The sequence below is a fragment of the Peromyscus maniculatus genome, chromosome 6 (genome assembly GCF_049852395.1).
Source record: "Peromyscus maniculatus bairdii isolate BWxNUB_F1_BW_parent chromosome 6, HU_Pman_BW_mat_3.1, whole genome shotgun sequence".
NCBI classification, from domain to species: domain Eukaryota; kingdom Metazoa; phylum Chordata; class Mammalia; order Rodentia; family Cricetidae; genus Peromyscus; species Peromyscus maniculatus.
This window is the reverse complement of record NC_134857.1, coordinates 103011432-103031884: the sequence shown is the minus strand read 5'-3', so window position 1 is coordinate 103031884 and position 20453 is coordinate 103011432. Positions and strand designations below refer to the sequence as shown.

General features: G+C 43.6%; 1 protein-coding gene across 8 annotated transcripts in view; it reads right to left on the bottom strand.

The window, feature by feature from the left end:
• The window catches only part of Sec24d (SEC24 homolog D, COPII component), a 101704-nt gene that overhangs the window by 40285 nt on the left and 40966 nt on the right, over positions 1 to 20453 (bottom strand). For all 8 annotated transcript variants that reach the window (XM_016010109.3, XM_076574919.1, XM_076574918.1 and 5 more), the window contains exons 9-10: positions 4957 to 5095; positions 2210 to 2325 (exon numbers count right to left, since the gene is read on the bottom strand). In XM_016010109.3, coding sequence (XP_015865595.1) covers positions 2210 to 2325; positions 4957 to 5095 — 255 coding nt within the window. The remainder of the gene's footprint in view (positions 1 to 2209; positions 2326 to 4956; positions 5096 to 20453) is intronic.

Genomic DNA, 20453 nt, shown 5'->3' with positions numbered 1-20453 from the left:
AAAGGACATATAGAATAGAGAAAGGTAAAAGCCCAGAGGAAAAGGGTAGATGGGATAATTTAAGTTAAAAAAAAAAAAAAGCTGACTAGAAACAAACCAAGCTAAGGCTGGGCATTCATAAGGAAGAATAAGACTCCTTGTGTTTATTTGGGAACTGGGTGGTGGGCCCCTAAAGGGCAAAGAGTAGAAAAGAAAAAAAAAACCTACAAACTCTACTTGGATAAAAGGGGAAGACGAAGCTCCAAAGGTCACAATTATTTGGCTTCTTGCTTTCTGGGTGAGATTTTCCTTTTAGTATCCTTCTGGAATACTGCCATAAAATAAAATGTGAAGCTACTCATTTCCAGGCATAGGTTTGACTCTCACCCATGTTTCTATTGAAAAAAGGCATAAGGTCAATAATTATACTTTCTGGCAGAGACTTGAAGTCTCAGCACATGATTGGGATTCATACTCCGACTACGGAGTTCAGTGAATAAACTCTACATTGTGGCTTACAACAGCTTTATTATATTTAATCAGAACACCAAATGCTTACTTTTGTGTACTGAGTCTCCTTCTGTCAACGGCATGAAGAACAAAGAAACCACTGAAACGTAAATTGTGCCTCCAGACATGTTTGATACCTAGCATAAAGCATCTGTATCAAAAATGTTTTATATTTCACCAGGTAAGTTAAATAACTCACAACATTTCAAACTAATAAAGCATTGGGTTTTTCTTTAATAACTATTTCTATATAAATTAGTTTAAAACAATCATAAAACAGTCAATAGGACAATAAGATATGTTAGTTGAAAATTTTAAAGATTTATCCAACTGCAAAGGAAAACTAATCTGGGTAAATCTTCTTGCTATCTGCTCTCAACACATGAATTTGGTCTCTAGAATAAGTCTCTGGAGGGAACCTGCAGCCAGAGGCTCTTTTCCAGACGTGAGATGTTAGCGGGCACTCATTTTTGGGAGAGGAAGGACAGAAGTCAGAATGGACCTTCACCTGTGTCTTCACCTACTCCTGATGCTTCAGGAGCACACTGGAGTTCCAGCTGTGACTGAAGAATAGGCACCATGGGGACTCCCGCTGGAGTCTGTCAGTGGAACACAAAGGGTCAGAGCACCACATCCGCAGGTGCACACATCCATCCACCCCCTCCTTCCGCTTGTGCTGACCTACTCCCAACTGTGTGAGACATGCAGGAATGTCACAAGATGACTAGAGGGACCCCGAGGTGTCAGGATCTATGAGAACACACACACACACACACACACACACACACACACACACACACACACACACACACAATGCCCCAGGGAGAACAGATAAAACAAAGATGTCCCCTAAGTTAGACAAAGACACAGAAAGCACCACTTGGAACAAACAAATGAAAATACGTGCTCACAATAAACTTCCATCCAGTCGGGAAGCAGAGAAGGAGCAGGGACTTGCCAGACAGGGGCCGTGCACGCATGATGGATGAGTGGAAAGACACCTCGTGTCCTTACTATACAAAGGCAGAGCTGATAAAGTCAGTCTCTGTATTGAGACTTTCATACAGTCGTTGACAGCTCTGGGATGGTAGCCGTGTCCCACAGTCAGTGGCTTTATAAGGAAAGTTAGTTTTGTTATCTTTTGTTTTTCCTTTGAGAAGGAAGCCAGAGAAGTTTACGGGAGGTGGTCAGACGAGTCTCACAGCTACACACTAAAGCGAGCAAGGCAGCAGTCCTCTAAGCATGCTGGCTAAGTTTCTGCCTCGGCAGAGAAGTCATTCACAAACCAAAGGAGGCAGAGACCTGGACGGAATTACTGCATGAAGAAGCAGTACAACATCTGGGGTTGGTGGCACACACCACTCACCCCAGCATGTGGGACTTGGAGGACCGGTAGTTCAAGGTCGCCTTCAGCCACACAGCAGGGTCAAGGCCCAAACTAAGTGAGACCCTGTCTCAGACACCAAATCAAAACAAACAAAAAGGCAGGCTACTCTCTCTCAACAAACAAGAATTGTTCCCTATTTCTAAGCTTGATGACTCCAGAAGGCATTGTAGCAACTGAGTCATGCTAACGAGTTAGGTCAGATCTGTGTCTGAGGTACTTCTACATGCTCTGGGAGATGCTCTGTCTGTGAACCAAGTCGTGTCTTTACATATGGAAGTTGTTCAGTGGAACTCAGCATCAACGTAGAAACGCTCAAGTCCTGGCAAGACTCACTCTGCAGTAGTCCAGCGTTGCAACGTATTCATAGGATCCCAGCGACAGCTCTGGCTTCTCAAAGTGGTCCACTCTCCTTCCAATGTGGTCCAGATGTTGGAAATAGAATGGAGGAACTAAGGAAAACAAGCCAAGGCAGGAAATCCTTTGTTTTCACAAGCAGACAACCCAACAAAGCCTCAGATTTTATAATAGAGGGAAGGAGTCAGGATAAAGGACACAAGTTGTTCTCAGCATCATTATTGTGACAGCATGTCTTAGAAATATGTGAAAAACGAGTTTTCTCTTTTTGAAACTTATTTTTTGACTCTTGTATATGTTGTAAGTCATGACATTTTTGCCTTTCAATTATGTTACAATAGTTTTGTCATATATAAATTTTGATTTTTTAATGATGAAATCAATCTGCCTAGAATTCTATCTATGGAACTACATAATTTTATAAATAATTTTCATCAATGTTGATTGCTTCATTACTGTTTCTCAGTATAATGTATTACTACATTTTAGTCATGAAATATTTTATACATATAGAAAAACCACAGACCACAATATTCATATTCATGCAACCAGAATGAGAGCTTTGCTAAAAGCCTCTTGACCATATACAAGTTACTGACGGCCAAGAATAGTTATAATTTTGGAAATCCCAGAGAAAAGTGTTGCTGTTTTCAAGCTAACATACCCAAATATCTGCCTCTACTTAATTACCTCTTTTTTAAAGAGTTAGTATTCTATTTGAATTTTTAACATAGCTGACAGAGGCTGATGCTGGCTATTTGGATTATGCTCTCAACTGCGATCTTTGTTACACCTTAATTAAGATATCTTCAGCCCTGGGCTTTCACATGCTAATCTGCTAGTATCTGGCCCTACTCATGTAGAAGATTACTGTATTAGGGAAAAACTGCACCCGAAAGATCTCAGTTGAAGTCTAATTTGACTCAAATGTCTCAGAAGGTTACTTCTAGCAACGTTCTGGAAGTCACCCAAAGGCAGAGCGAGACTTATGACTCACACACTGAACACTTGGACAAATAAGGCCTGGTGTCTCCGCGCAAAGGAGCTCCTGTTGCCTGGAGATGGCCAGAGAAGGCCGTGCAATGCTGTTGATAGTATGTGGGAAAGTTACCAATACTTTTAAGCATTTCGCTAAGAACAGCATCTCCCTTTGTAAAAACCACAAAAGCAGTACCTTTTGGTTTGAAACCAACACTCATCGGTCTCCAAGTTCAGCTGTGAACAAGCAAATTATAACAAGACTATTTTTCTAAAGTCAGACTTTAAAAAAAAACACCAGAAGTTTCAGATTCTATGTTCTTACCATCTCATGGCTATTTCTTTTAGGAGTGAACTTTATAAAGTTTATACTTACATATTTTGACCCTGAACTTGGTGAATTCAACATCTTGAAAAGATTACAGAAACTGAAGATGACAGTCTCTCTCAGTAAAGTCAAATAAACCAGGGGCCATGATGGCGACTTAGATACATGTAGGTGTCATGCAGATTTCTGGATTGTCTGGCTTATGTGTGGAATGGTAATTTCTAGACAGTATAATATATAATTCACTCACACTCATACATCTACATATAATATGATTTTTTAAAATTAATTTTACATGCTCATTAACATTTAATATTATCTTGTCACCTACCCTCAACCAAACTCAAGTCACACCATAAATTATGATCTGTTTCTCTCTTTGTGTGTGTGTGTGTGTGTGTGTGTGTGTGTGTGTGTGTGTGTGTGTGTGCATGTAGCTGCACATGGGAGGCCGGCCGGGTCAAGCTCAGGTGGTGTTCCTCAGGAGCCGTCCACTTTGTTACTGGAGACAGGGTTTCTCACTGGGACTTGGAGCTTGACCACCATTTGGCTAGGGTGGCCAGGCAGGGAGCCATAGGAATTCTCCTGTTTCCACCTCATCAACCCCAGGGGCTACAAACAAGCATCACCACACTCTGCTTATTTTTCACGTGGGTGCTGAGGACAAAACTCGGGCACTCGTGTTTGTGGACAAGTGCTTTTATTATAGCTCTCTCTGTAGTACCCTCCCTCACAACTGTCTGACGTCAACATTAGCAGATCTGTGATAGGATGAAACAAAAAACACATCGAAAAGACATCACGATAATGGCCCTTCCTCCTAAATATTCAACATTCATGTCACAAGGGGAAAGCCCCTGGTTATATGAGCTTTTCCTAAATACCAATGAATTCAAGGACAAGCCCAGGAGACAAAAGAGAAGTCTCTAGGACTTATCTTCTGTAAATGCAAGAAGTAAAGACTCATACTGCATTCAAACGGGCCACCGTGGAAGGAGACTCAGCTCCACCACCACACTCGTCAGTTTTACGCAAAGCCACGGCACAGTTTCTGTGGGAGGCTCCTGCAGCCTAGGTAAGAGGGACCTAGTTCCATCAGCAATGTCTTCTCTTTAGGGATGTTACAAATAGCGGCACCGCGCTGCCCCGCCCCAAAAGTCTGTCTTTCCTAAGCTGAGGCGTCTAACCCACCTTATTTTTAAATAAGATGCTTTTTTTTTTTTTTTTGGTTTTTCGAGACAGGGTTTCTCTGTGTAGCTTTGCGCCTTTCCTGGAGCTCACTTGGTAGCCCAGGCTGGCCTCGAACTCACAGAGATCCGCCTGTCTCTGCCTCCCGAGTGCTGGGATTAAAGGCGTGCGCCACCAACGCCCGGCTCTAAATAAGATGCTTTTACCAAGCGCGCTCCACGGCACCACTTACCGTCATTCACACAGCTGCAAAACCCGCACTGGAAGCGCCTGCCGCCTTCAATGAACTGCATGAACGGGCACATGTAGGCTTTGCACCTGTTGCACCGCACTGGTCCGCTCTCACCGTGATTTACCAAGTACAGGGGCGTCTAGAGGAAGGAAGAAAATGAATGGGAAGTGTGGGGATTCTGGGTACTGTCAAAATCCTCCCCCGGGAATCACTAAGAAACTCTTAATGAACATTCGCCAGGACAGTGAGGATTCTCCCCAGACGATCACTGAATTCAAGGATTATGACACAGTCAAACAAAGATTCATTGAAATTTGTGTATCGTTTACAAACAAAAATTACGCTTGTAAGCACATATCAATACCTGTATGTTGAAATCAATATGTAGACGCATGATTACTCGTATGTGTGTGAAAAGAGAATATATAAAATGTAACAATGTAAATGTTTCATTAAGCTTATGTTAAAATGTCCCTGATGCTTATAGCATGCATCCTGTTAAGCTGTACACACGCCAAACAAAATAACAAGACAGCTGTTTTAAGGGTCTAGTGTGTACGGCAGCATTTTGTTCACGTAGTATACAAATGACTACTTTTAAAATAAAACTGTCCAGCCTGGGGAGATGTCTCAGAGGTTGACACCACTTTGCTCTTGCAGAGGACCCAGGTTCAATTCCTAGTACCACCATGGTTATTCACAACCATCCACAACTCCAGTTCCAGGAGATCTGATGCCCTCTTTTGACCTCCAGGGACACCAAGCACACTTGTGGTACATCTACATACATGTAGGCAAAACATTCACACATAAAATAAAGTGAATACATTTAATAAAAAATTTTGAAAGCTGAAACTCTTTGAAAAATATGCAAGAATGGCCACTTGTTTAGGGCTGGAGACTGATTACATCTTTTTGTTACTTCATTAAATGACAAAGCTTCATACTACCCTGGTCATGCTTGACAGAACTGGGAAAAACCACATGATTCAAATGCATCTTTCTCATCAACATAACACAGAAAACCAGACTAAAAGCAAAGAGGCCCAACGCTAGGACTCTGCTTGTTCTTAATGCTCCCAGCTTTTGTAATAAAGCCACAAAGACCCTCCTTGCCTTTATAAACCTGTTTAAAAGAGAACATTTCAGAAATGTCTGAGAACTGCGGAGCTGTTCATTTCAATAAAAAATTTTAAAGATAAACTTATAAATAAAGAAGATACTTTTATGGAGGCTGGAAGAGCAGGGAGGTCATCAGGTGAGGTCAGAGGTCATCAGCTGGGGTGAGAAGCCATCAGCTGGGGTGAGGGGTCATCAGGTGGGGTGAGGGATCATCAGGTGGGGTGAGGGACCATCAGGGGCAGAGAGGGACCATCAGGGGTGGAGAGGAATCATCAGGGGCGGTGAGGAATCATCAGGGGCGGTGAGGGACCATCAGGGGCGGGGAGGGACTATCAGGTGGGGTGAGGGACCATCAGGGGCGATGAGGGACCATCAGGGGCGGTGAGGGACCATCAGGGGTGGTGAGGGACCATCAAGGGCGGTGAGGGACCATCAGGCCTTTTTCTCCCAAAGGTTTAGGAAACCCTGTCCTGATGCTGGCCTTTGTCAGATGGTCCAAGTGAAAGCCGACCCACTGCTGGGGGTTCAGAAATGAGCTGTGAGGTCCCAGAACAGTGGAAGAGGAGGAAAGGGGGAGGGGGGGGGGAGGAGGAGCTGCTGAGACAAGGATTAATGTGCGCGTGTAGAGACATGTTCTTGGCACAGATGGCTGGGGAAATGTAACTGCCCATTGTTTCTATCCAGAACAACTTTATCTCTGTAAAAAGCACTTAGCACATGAAAAACTGTCTTTAAAGGGAGGGTGAGAGCTGGATAGTATGAAATGTACTTGGGTTTCTGAAGGCAAACTTCTTAGTTACTGCAAAATGTCCTCATAAAAATGACCTAGAGCACAGAAAAATCTACCTTCCAGGAGACTTTAATATGGTTATGAACTAGTGGGTAAAAATTGAGAGGCATTTTTAAGCATCTAGGGATTCGCTTCAAACCTGCACATGGATGTACACAGTGATGTCTTTATATATACCTTTCATTTGAAAGACACAAACTGGCCTCAGTTCACTCTTTTTAGCGAGTAGTAATAAAACATGCTCTAGGGACCAGAGTGAGCAGGGAGATGCAGGCATTCAACAGAAAGACCTAGAGACTCAGGAGAGTGGGAGCTGAAGACAGAGCAGACGCACTGGTCAGGCTGCTGCTTCTGCATGCTTCTGTTTACCCCGAGACCAGACGCCGCTTTCTGAAGCTAAACAAGGAGGAATTCTGCAGTTAGCCTTCACCGTGGCCAAATTCTACTCTTTCATCCTTTTGTTTTCAAAGACTTCAAAGACTACAACCAATTCCCTGAAATACTTTAGAAACAAATACGACACAATTATTTGCTAGACAAGCCAGCAGGAATGGAAGGTAATTTGCCTTTGTTTTCAGTATTATAATTTGCCCAAAGGCAGACCATGCCTAAAACGTCTGGGAACTATCACCAACAGCCATGCAAGCATTCCAGTCCTGGCAGATTCAAACTCACAGAACTAAGCATGGATGTCTAGCCATAAACTGCAGTCAAGTCAAGACTATATCTTGGCTATTAAGAACACTTACGTTTTCCTGTGTTCTCTCCTTTGGAAAGCAGATGGTGATAAGAAAGGAGGGTCTTCAGACAACGAGGGTGGCAGTCAAGAATGTTAAAAGCTTTTTAACTGTTTACGTTTTTCTCAGGGGCGACGGGGCAAGGATTTTTAAACGGCAGTGTATTGTTTAACCTCTCAGGCTGTGTTGAAAACCATCAGGATTTACTCTCTTTCCATACGGCCACTTATCTGCTGCACAGTAATGTGCATGTGCTCAGAGAGAGTTACACTGCCTTTTCTTCTCTGTTTCATTGTAGTGAATATACATTTGTAAGTGGAATTCCTTCTTCTGCAGAACTGGCTAAAGCTGCTCACTTTCCTTACCAAGGGCACTCACCGGGTCACACCTGTCCCCGGAGTTTCTTCCAAGTGTGCTTTCATCTTTGACCTCTAGTACATGCCTGTTCACTCTTCTCTTCTTTCCTGACTATTCTTAGTTCTGCTACCACGCGTGAGTTTATCACCAAGTAAGTCACGGGGACACTGAAGATGGGCCCTTGCCCATCAACAAAGATGATTTTTGAATCTCCTATCTTTGGATTATCAAGGATATGACAAATAGCATATTGATACCATTTTTCATTAAAATTTTTTAAGTGAACAAAACGTATCTTTTTGTGTAAGTAAAATTACCATTCAGAGTTGGGGTCCTATAGACCATGCAAACACTATAGGCTATTGCCAAGTCTGTTGGTTACTCTCCACAATATAGTGGTTAGGCCCTATTGCTAGAGATACCAATATCAAATATGCAGAATCAAACTGGTGTCTTACTAGACATTTCACAGACCAGAGTTCATATGACTAGAGTTCGTAGTGCTGGACGATATCCTCTGCAAGCTACTTGAAGAGAAAGATAATCATTGATATTACCCAGCTACGAACTCTTATGACCGACATCACTGACCTGCATACAAGATACAGTGGTATAATAGTGGCACAAATGTTAAGGGAGTAACCAACCCCTTTTGGAATTAAGGCCCATTCCATGAGCTGGAACCCATACCTGACGCTGAAAGTGGCCAGGAACCTGACAACAGACAGGTCATGGGCCTAGGGGAAAACCTATGATATCACTCTGCTAAAGAAACACAGCAATAAGATGACTCCTAATAGCATACTGCTATACCCATAGATCAGAACATCGCTCGGCCCTCATCGGAGAGGCTTCTTTACGCAGTAGATGGGCGTTAACACAGAGACTCACAATGGACAATGTGTAAAGAGTGAGAGACTTCGGAGTGCTCAGCCCATCCCCCAAAATGTGGTATCTTCATCAACCCCTCCCCTCAAAGCTAAGGGTCTATGTGGAAAAGGAGGGGGAAAGATTGGAAGAGCCAAAGCTTTTTTGGTTTGTTTTTTAGGGACACAACAGAACTGACGCACATATGAACTCACAAAGACTGTGAGAGCACACACAAGATCTGCACAGGTTCAAAACAGACCAAATCCCAGAGGAGGAGAGGGGAACATGCAACCTCACCCCTAACCAAGAAGCTATTTGCAGTTGACATTTGCTGGCAAAGGGGAAATCAGTTTTCTCCAAGAGAGTGTCATTCATATTGACAATCACACTCCAGGGCAGGCTCCATGCCCAGGAATAGCAGGCCAACACAAAACAGACCATATGTTTTGTTTTGTTTATCAGGTAGGCACTACTTTTGGGGGTTTTCGTTTCTTTGATTTTGTATTGTTGATTTTTATTTGTTTGCTTTGATTTTGGCTCTTTAATGTTCTGGACTTTTTTAAGGGGGAAAGAACATGAAGTTGGCTGGGTAAGGGAACTGGAGAGGATCTGGGGGAGGGGAAAATTTTAATAAAAATATATTATGTGAAAAAGAAAATTTTAAATAAAAATGCCACTCAGCATTAATATGCAGTCATCGTTTTAAACACAATAATGTCTGATTATTTTTCTACGTTAAAGAAGAGGTATTCCAGTATCAGTCAACATCTCCTTGACATCACTGATACCATCTTGTCAGTATTCCTAGTTTAATGATCAGCGAGTTTCATTCTCCGGCAACTGTGACAGTCTTGCCGTAGATTCTGAGCCCATGTCTGTCTTAGTGGGCTCACACATGGAATGCACAGTAGGAAATATGTGCATGTGTGCAGTTGAAAGGCCAGGGCACGCACAGAAAGGATGCAACACAGAGTAACACCAACAAGAGCTATTTTTATCTTAGAAAGGACATGGGAAACCAGTCACAGATTATACCTTCAAAGCAAAATCAGTTAGTCAAGAGAATGAACCCCCATGTAGGAAAGCCCACCGAAATTTCCTAAGATCTTTAAGCTGTGGGTTTTTGTTGGGGCTTGCACAGTGCTGTGAACACTGCGTACAGAGCACAGAACAAGGGCAGGCACTTGTGATCCGGCAGGAGGAAGGCTGTGGGAGGGGGATCCCAAGTCCAAGGCAAGCCATGCCTACACAGATCATGCCTCAACAAAATAAAACTCCAGACACTTAAGTTTTGCTGTAGATTTTTCTATTCTAGGACAGCGAGGAGTTACAACAATAGTTACCCACTATGTCGAAACTGAAAAGTTGTTTTTATAGGATATGTCCAGTAGGTGGCACTGTGAGACTGAAATTGAAAACAAAGCTCTCGGGTCATGCTCAAGACAACAATTACAACCACTTGTGTAATTTTAGAAACAGCCAGACTTAGAGCAGCTAGTACCTCATAAAATTAATAAACAGAGTTTATTAAAACTTACCAACAGCTTAAAACTGTTCTAAAACAAATTAATAAAAGACAGGTGCATATATATATATATGTGTGTGTTTATATATATATATATATATATATATATTAGACATTTCATAGACATTAAAGCAATTACCAAATTTACTTAGGTAATAGGAAACATTGTGTTTTAAATGTTGCTAATTTTTTGCCAACTTCTCCTTCACTCTACATAGGAAAGCAGAAATACTATTGGGACTGACAGGCAGCCACCTGCACAGCAGGCGACATCAAAGTCTCCTAAAAGCAAAGGCCCTCAGGAAGCCAGCACTCCCACGGCAGCTCCCACCTCCTGCTCTGTACCCTGGCAATCACGGGACTGAGTGACAGCCGAGCAGAGGAGCCCAGTGCTGAGTCACGGCTCTGGGCAGCACTGTGATGGAGAGGAGATGCAGCCACCGCCAAGAGGAAAGCGCAGTAAGGATGCTGATGCTGGGATGAGGCCCAGCGGCCACGCCTAGGATTAGTCACGTCCTGCCTCCAGCATCCAGGGCACCGTGGGTGAGTGAGTGCCCGCCCGTCTCGCATTTGCCTCACTTTCTTTACTTTTAAAATTTTAATTAAAACATAATTACATCATCTCTCCTCTTCCTTTTCCTCCCACCAAGCCCTGTGTCTCCTGTGTCCTCCAACCCCTCCCAAATCCCCCCTCATTCCTCCTCAAATTCACGGCCTCTTTCTCGTTATTATTATTTCTGTGTGTGTGTGTGTGTGTGTGTCTACACAACACACACATATATGTGCACACATAAATATATAGCTATAAACTACTGAGACCATTTAGTTTTGTTTATATGAATAAAAAATTTTGACCCTTTGGTATTGGATAACCAAGTAGGAGGCTTATCTCTAGGAAAAAAAATAATTCTCTCTCAAAAATGAGAGGGAAATAACATCCACAATGTTGCTGGAACACTCCGGCTGCCTAAAGAAGACCTGAACAATGACAACACCAATAAATAATAAGCTAACCTGGGAGGGGGAAACTGCGCCAGCCCCACCCCTAGGGGCTTGCCTTCTTTTTAGCACCAGCGTTCATGTGAACAGCCCTCCCCCCCACACACACACATTTGGGGTCCCTCACTCCCCTCCCCCACCTCCAGCCACCTTTCCCTCTTTTTTAGGATTTATTTCTTTGGACAAAATTGGCATGCTCTTGTTTGGGAAGAGTGTGTAAACATGAGACCCAATGTTGTTAGTCTCCACCCCAGAAAAACGGGTGCACACTCCCCGGGTCCTCCAGTTCCTGCACAGTTCAGTGAATGACTCTGCCACATCCTAGCCTGGCAACCAGGTTTCAGGTTTTCCTCTTCCCACTGAACTGCTGGCCTGCCAGTGACGTCACGAACCCCTGCCAGCAGGAGGGTGAATTCGGCACTGGCTGGCACAATCTTTAAAGTCCCCAAATGGAGCTTCCTGGCTGGTCACCGAGTCCCGATCACAGGCTTCACTGTGCTTCGGCCTGTGACAGCATCTTCAGAAACCATCTCAGAGTCAGTGTTCCTAGCTCTGGAGCTGCAGCTCGGACGTCACAGAGTACATGGTCACATGATCTGAAACCAATGGGCTCTTCTCTGGGTACTGCTCTGTAACAAGGTCCACACTGGCCTTGAGGTTCTCCCAAGGAGGAGTCACTGAAGAGCAGCGTTCTGAGTGACGCTCTGGCACATGGGGACCTTGCCACAGCTGAGCCTGAGGATGACCGCATGCTGGCTTTCATGGACAGGGGACAGCCCTGTCATCAGGCTGGCCTGAAGTCCCGGAGGCAGTCCCAAGCTCTGTTTCTCAGCCCCTGCCTCCTGCAGTCTCCAAACACACAGTGACTTGCCTGCCTGAAGAGTATTTTTTTCTGAGTGCTATTAAATATCACATCATGTATCTTCTATGCACAATTCAAAGATCACATTTGTGTTTTTAAGAATTTTTGTAGTTGGCTCTACTTCATTTTATATTTCCAGAAAATTATCTTTTTGAAAGTTTGGATGATTTTCCATTTTCCCCCTCAACAGCGCTGTCTTCCACACTGAATGAAAAAAAAGAAATAAAAAGAAAAGGGCATGACAGCTTCCAGGTGTGGTGGAGGAGAAAGTTTATTATAGATAAAAGGGAGAGCATAGCCAGAGGCAGAGGCATCTGGGAGAGTCCAGAGTGGACAAGACCCTGAGCCTTGTGAGGAGAAACTTGGGGGGGGGCAGGGGCGGGGAGCAGCTGCCAACCAAGAGGGGCAGCCTGGGCCAAGAGACTGGCCAAGAGAGTTGAGGAAAGAGCCAGGTAACAAGAATGGTTGGATTATATAGGGAAGGGCAGCTGGGGGAAGGGTAGCCCAGTCCTAGGGCAGGAGAAGACTAGGGTAGGGGGTGGGGTATGCCAGCCAGGAGGGCTCCGTAACAGGTAGAGACTGAGGGATGCTGGGAGAATCTGGCAGCCAATGTCCACTTGTCCACTTTGATGAGTTAATGGGCACCTCAGCCATTTGTCCAGGGTTTGAGACCTAGCCCATGTGACCCAGTGAAAGAGAAGAAACAGAACAAGGAAACGGACGGTTCCAAAGAGAGATGGAGCAGAAGAGTCCACACACACACACAACACACACACACACACACACACACACACACACACACACACACACACACACACACACGACAGACAGTTGAACAGCGTGGAGAGACAAGAGGGCAAAGTACCACAAAGAAAATGGCCATGCCAAGCCCAGCTCCAGCCACTTGGATCTCTGGCTGGCAGTGAGGGAAGGAGACGTCTCATTCAAAAGGTCAGGGGGCTTGGGGATAAGAAACAGGCAGTCCTACCCACTGGCTAATCCCACAGCTCTCATGGCCTCGACTCCAGTTGTGGGTCTTGCTGGGACAATGAATTCTATGATGAGAGAGGTCTCCAGCTCAGAGGGCCATGGCCAGGTGCCATTTTGAAAGACAACCCCTTGTTTAAAACTGAGCTTACCCTGGGGCCGGCCCTGGGAACAGAAGCATCACAAGTGCCTGAATTCAATAGCCACAGGCAGGATACAAGCCCCAAAGGACATGCATGGTAGAAAGCGGAGGGCCAGGCGCTAAGAAGCTGAGAAGCGCAGGTAGCAGGCTTGGCCCCAGCAGCGAAGCATATGGGGAAAGGGATTCCTGCCCTCAGTGCCCGGGAGCAGACCTCATCAGCTGGGAGTAAGCCCCGAGTCTGATAACCCCCATCCCCAGATCTGTAGGTAGAGCCTTTTACTTGGAGTGGAGCTCTGCTGCAGAGTGAGAACTCAGAAGCCCCAGCAGCTTCCTCCATGTCCAGAGCATCCCACCAGCAGGGAGAGAATGGTGGTCTTTCAAAGCATGGAAACAGGTTAGCCTCTACAGACCTCAGTGCTATGTAAGCCTGAACATGCTCAGTTAATCCTCAGATAGGCATCAATAACCACACCGTGTGACTCCTCTCCAGAATGGCCACATCTGTTTTAAAGTAAACACAGCTGAGACCATCCTATCCAGCCCTCAAATGTCAGGTGGCCTTTTCGTGGGAAGGTCACATCGGATTAAGACTATGAAGGCAGCTGCCTCTGGTAACTCAGCTACTATACCTTCAAAGGGGAAAGTAAGTATCTGCACCTAGAGAGATGGCTCAGTGGTTAAGAATCTGCAGTGCAGCTCTTACAGAGTTCAGTTCTCCCGGCACCCACATCAGGCAGCTCATACGCCATCACCTGTAACTCCAGTTACAGGCATCCAATTCTTCCGGATTCTGCAGGCATTACACTCACACGCACAAATCCGTATGCAGACATACACAGATGCACATAATTAAAGTAAACAGTCTTAGAAATGACTATCAGCACAGAGGGAGGCAGTATCAAGTTGCCCGAAAGGCAGCACTGGTACAGGACTGCACCATAAAAGATAATGTTCCTGAGACTAAAAATGGTCTGCCTGGACTGAGTTAGGCGGACAGCAGAGGGATGCATTTGCAAAGATCAGCATCGTTCTTCTTGCTGGAACAGATGTTAGAAATTTCTGAGGATGCTCTGCACAGTGAATTGGATGCACAAGAGTTCTGCTGTTCAATGCCAGTCCCTTCCGCTTCTCATAAACCTCGACCCTATGTAGCTGCACTCTTATTTCTGAAGGAGAACTGTATCTTAGAGTTCAAATGCAGGCCACTTGCAGAAGGCACGCTTCATTGCTCCACACACACTGCTCCAGGGACACTGGAAGCTTATCTTAGACTTAAATCCCTTTGAATCAATCAAGTGTGTTTCTGCCCTAATAGGGTACATGGTAGCCTTCTCTTCCTCAAATAGAAGTTGGAAGGATTGAAATAATAAATTCAAAGCTGAGCCGTCTTTGGGTCTGTAAGAATTACCAGTGCGTGGGGGAGGAGTTCCCTTCGTCCGTCTCTTCCCAGTCATGAAAACATGTCCAAACAACTTCCATCTGCGCAGGGACTTGGGTGATGGCACTGTGTCAGGCCAGCCTAGCTGAGCACCCATCCAGTTTAACCTGAAGCCCGATCCCGGAAGCTGCCATGTCCCTCGGCTGCTCTCTTCTCTCTTCCTCCACAGGGTTAGATAATCTGGGGTCTTACCTCCAGCATTAGAACAGACTCTTTCCCGGGGCCAGACCCTTGTCTGCTCTTCACTAGCACATCCTACGTGCCCAGAACACCATCCAGCCCAAACTGCATGAGCTGCAACTATTTATTGAATCAAATCCGTGGCTAGTCTGAAATCCCATTTTGAAATAAGACAACAATCAATCAGTTATCCATCCCAAAAATGGACACTGCTTATAAAGTACCAATCAAATGGCAATGTTTACTGTGTGGATCACAGTATTTATGATCATTGAAATATTGCTATAATTGAAGGTGTGATTATATAATCATGAATCTTATTTTATAAAGGAACATAACTGCTGTGGATATCTCTCTATATAAATAAAACACTGATGGCCAGTGACCAGGCAGGAAGTATAGGCGGGACAAAGAGAAAGGAGAATTGGGGAAACAGGAAGAAGGAGGGGGAGACACTGCAGCCACCGCCAGGACAAGCAGCATGTGAAGACGCTGGTAAGCCACCAGCCACGTGGCAAGGTATAGATTTATAAAAATGGTTTAATTTAAGATAAAAGAACAGTTAGCAAGAAGCCTGCCACGGCCATACAGTTTATAAGTGAAAAAAAAAAAAAAAAAGCAACAAATGGCGCCCAATGGCTTGAGTTTCCACTGTAAACCTGAGAATATTTAATAACCAATTCTAAACAGAGCCAAAACCAGGTGCCTGCTTCTTGTCTCATAAGGGCAGCTAGATGCTGCAAAACGCAGGTTTGAACACTGGTGGGTTCCTGGCGTGTGCGTTTGACCGACAGTATGGCGGGAATGAGGCGTCTGCCAGCGGCACATTACGCTGTGTGGTAGATTTAGTCTTTGTTAGTATTAAAAAAAAAAAAAGAGGTTTCTGGGCTACACGCTGCTTTGATAAAAGTTTAGACCCACTTTTTCTGAGACTTGATGACTCCCAGAGCTGGCAGAAAACGTCCCACTGCCATGTTGGGAAGCTGAAGTGGGCGGAGCCAGCAGCCACACCACCGTTTCAGTCTTACAATGGTGCAGTTTAAAGCAATAGGCTCAAGGTAATATAAAACATAAGATGGCTACCACACAGAGAATCTGGATTATGTTCTCTTTGATATTCGTAACTGAAGAAAAAAATTTGATTGCAAAAGTTGTTGAGTTATGCCAAAATGTATATTTTAAAGGTACCTTGACTTCAAAATTTGGATATAAGGATATGTTACTTTGGAAAAGAGGTTCTGCTTTTGTTTCCACAGAAAGCCAGAGGCTAAGGATTTGTTCCAGATTAAGATACATCAGGTTTGACCAGCCAAGACCCCCTGAAAGATCTCCGATGACACCATGGCCCAGATGATCCAACATCCAGAACAGTTTCAAGGCAACTGGTTCACACAATTCAGCCTCAAGGACTACCCCATAAGCCTAAAATTTTCTTTGCGTCCCCATAAGACACAGCGCCCCCCTCCAGCAGGAAGTAGTAAGAAATGCTACGCCCAAATTCCCAAATATACCAAGCTGGCTTTAGAGGTGGAATTGGCTCACTTCCCCTCTAAACCCAGACATATTGTTTTAAAAAAAAAAATGGTTAAGAGATTCATGTGTCCCAAATCAGAAGAGCCCTCTGGTATGGGACAGAGAAAAACCAATATTTTTATTTAAAACAGGTTGATTATAAATGTGATCTCTTTCTAAAAAAGAAAAGGGGATTTGATATAGATATATAGGAGGATATAGAGATGATAAGATAAAAGGATAGATTAATCAACCTACTTTTAAAGAACAACTTGTTTAAAATGTTTTACATTGGTATAGATTTTAGTTTATGTTTAAAATGTTTTACATTGGTATAAATTTTAGTTTATTGATACAAACTTGAAGTTAATTTTGTTATACTGTATATATATATATATATTTCTATTCTTGTTTGAGGTATTATGTTTATGTAACTCATTTAAAATTGTAATGGATAATTAAAAATAGATTAATAATTAGTCATCTATGATAATCATATTTGTAGCCATGTTAGTTAAGTCTTCTAGGTATACATAGATATATTTCAGATAGATAGGTAATCTTCAAACACTTCATAGACCTAGAGAATATGGCATTTAAATAACTTAGAATTCTGTTGACATGAGACACAATTGCTCCTGGCTGCACTAATTTGATCCCGAGAGAATGTTGGGCTTCTAAGACATTTCCATTTGGAAGTTTGTCTTCTTGGCACAAAATGGCCTACTGGGCAAAGAACTGCCCTTGCCTTGATGGCTGACAGTACAAATATAATGCTGTCCTTTCTGGACAAGCGGGACACAAGGAAAGCGACCACTGTACTCTGCCAAGACAGGGTAAGATGGTCTCTCAGAATTCCTGCTTCTAAAAATGGTCTGTCAGATACTCTAGGCCTGTAGCCAATTTGAATGCACCAACAATGCTGAGAAACATTAGGTGACTGTCCAGGCTGCCAGCTGTCTTGGTCTACTTTTGCAAGATTCCCGAAAGTTGCTTGCATCCATCTACCATTTCTCAGGTACCATTATGTTCCTTCTCAGGTCTTTGATGTGGTTGAAAACTAGATAGTTGTAATTTCCTCAGTTATGACAAAAGATAAGTTAGATATAAAACCTTAAACTCACAAATATAAGATAGATAGGACATCTTCTTTAATATTGTAACTGTAATTCTTGCTCGATAATTGTTTTGTTATATGTAATTTTACTATGTTAAAGTTAAAACCTTCCTTTTTTAAAAAAGAAGAAAAGGGGAAGTGCTGTGGATATCACTCTATATAAATAAAACACTGATGGCCAGTGACCAGGCAGGAAGTATAGGCGGGACAAAGAGAAAGGAGAATTGGGGAAACAGGAAGAAGGAGGGGGAGACACTGCAGCCACTGCCAGGACAAGCAGCATGTGAAGACGCTGGTAAGCCACCAGCCACGTGGCAAGGTATAGATTTATAAAAATGGTTTAATTTAAGATAAAAGAACAGTTAGCAAGAAGCCTGCCACGGCCATACAGTTTATAAGTGATATAAGCGTCTGAGTGATTATTTTATAAGTGGATTGTGGGACTGCGGGGCTTGGGGAACCTGGAGAGAAGCCCTCCAGCAACACATAACAAATCAAATCACCATCTTTTTCACAATTACGTCTATGAAAAATAATACACGTATTTGAAACTTTTTCTCAAATTTTTTTGAAACTGCGATGGGAGGTGTAGAGGACAATAGGGGTGTGGGGGGATTGGACAGTTCTACTGAGGTGGTAACTAAACTGAAATCTAAAAGATGAATAAAATGGCAGGCAAGATGGCTCAATGGGTAGAGGCACTTACCCCCATGCCTGAACCCTCTGTCCAGTCCTTATAACACACAGAAGCAGGAGAACAGCTTCCAGTCTCCAAGCTGATGTCTGACCAGCACACCCCTCCACACCCTGCCTCTCTAAGTAAGTGGGTGTCGATGTCGCACCCCTCTTCCCCACCCCCACCTCCCACTAACTTGAATATCAGCCAGCAGGTGCTAGGGAGCTCACTTTAAGGTGCCTTGTCTCCGAACTCCAGCTCCCATCAGAGAAGCTGGTCTCCAGTTGAGCCTCAGGCTGTAGTAGACACAGCACCCCAGACCCCCAGACTGTAAACTAAAAACTTACTTTCCCTGTACATTAAAACTACAGCAAGATGTTTTCCTTTAATACTTATTACCCTGAGGTCATTCTTCATCTAACAAAAATAAAAGATTTTAGAGAACTGCTTTGTGATTGAGAAAATTAGCTTGGTGCGTTTTGTTTCTAAACTGTAACAAACTGCTGTGGGATGTCTTTCTGTACGCTGTGAATATGTGTTGCTCTGACTGGTTGATAAAATAAAGTTGTTTGGCCTATGGCAAGTCAGGTTATAACTAGGCAGGAAATTGAAGAGAGGGACAGGAAGAAGAAAAGCGGGCGGGCGGGGGGGGGGGGGGGGGCGGGGACACACACACTAGCACCACCAGGAGAAACAAGATGTGAAATACTGGTAAGCCATGGCCATGTGGCAACTTATAGATTAACAGAAATGGGTCAAGTTATACAAGCTAGCTAGCAAGAAGCCTGCCAGAGGCCATGCAATTGGCAATTCATATTAAGCCTCTGAATGATTATTTTATAAGCGGCTGTGGGACCTTGGGGCAGGGTGAGACCCGAGAAACCTTCTGGCTACAACAAGCAGAATTCAAACACACTTTGCCCTGACAAATGTGAATTCACCACAGCCTGCTGCAGCATGATAACATAGCTCTGGGAAGGGTATGGCCACATTCTTCAGCTGCCAGACTTGTTCACAGAGTCACAAGAGTGACCCACACCACTGAGGGATTAAGATTTAGTTTCAAAGTAACTTTATACAATAAAGGTCCCCTAATGTTTCATCCATTGCTCTTATTTCTATTTTAGTATGTGCACTTTGCTTTCCAAGTTTTCCCTTTGGTTAATATATTCAAAATATTACAGTAAAGCTTTGGTCGATATTATAGCACACATCTTAATAGGTAATTAGGGCTTTTGAAACATCTGTTCAAAATTAAGTTTAATTGTAAGTCTCCTTTTAAATTCTGAGGCCACGATATTTGGGGGTAGTTTCATTCTAGAGCATAGATACATGGAAAAGTGGGTGCGTATTTGCTCATGTGAACTTCTAATAACACACAAAGTATACAGACATGGCGGTGCCCAGTGGATACTCAACAGAGACAGGGGAAGTGACAGGCGGCCCTGCCTTCTAGTCCTGCAGTCTGTACGGGACAGACTGCTTCCACCCACGAGTGGAGGCCAAGGTTTCAGCAGTGAAGCCCAGCAGAGGCCTGTAATCGCCTCCTGGTTCCTTGCCTGGTTTTCAGTCCCTTGGTTGCCATACACTACAATTTGAGAAGTGGAGTCAATTTTCACTGGTTCCCTAAATGTCTGGAGGTTCTTCATAACTGTCTTAGTGTCTGTCCTTTCTGGGTAGTCTGTCTTGTTAATAAGAGAGAACGAGCTAAGTTAGTTCTTACGAATGTGGATGAGCTTATTAAAAATACATCAGTGGATTCCAAAATGATTTTTTATTAACCACAGAGTTTATGGAAAGGTAAATAAAGCTATAAATAGTAACTATAGTCATTTACAAGTACAAAACAAAATGTCCAATATATGATACTATGATACAAACGTATACTTCACTAGCATCATTTATTAATGGACCCAATTATGAATAGCCATCCTGAAGATACTGATTTAGAAGTCTAAAGACCTATAAACTAACACCATTTCTGTGGTTTACTTGATCTGTGTCTATACAACCCCAAGGAGATCCGACTTATGCAAAACGAACTCTCCTCCATTCACTGATGAATTCTGGGTGACCTTGGCCTTCCAGGAGTGTGAAGGACTGGCTTCAAGATTCAAGTTCATTCACAAACTCAGAGGAACAAAAGAGCCCATTGTTATCAGTAAGCAAAAGGCATGCCCTTC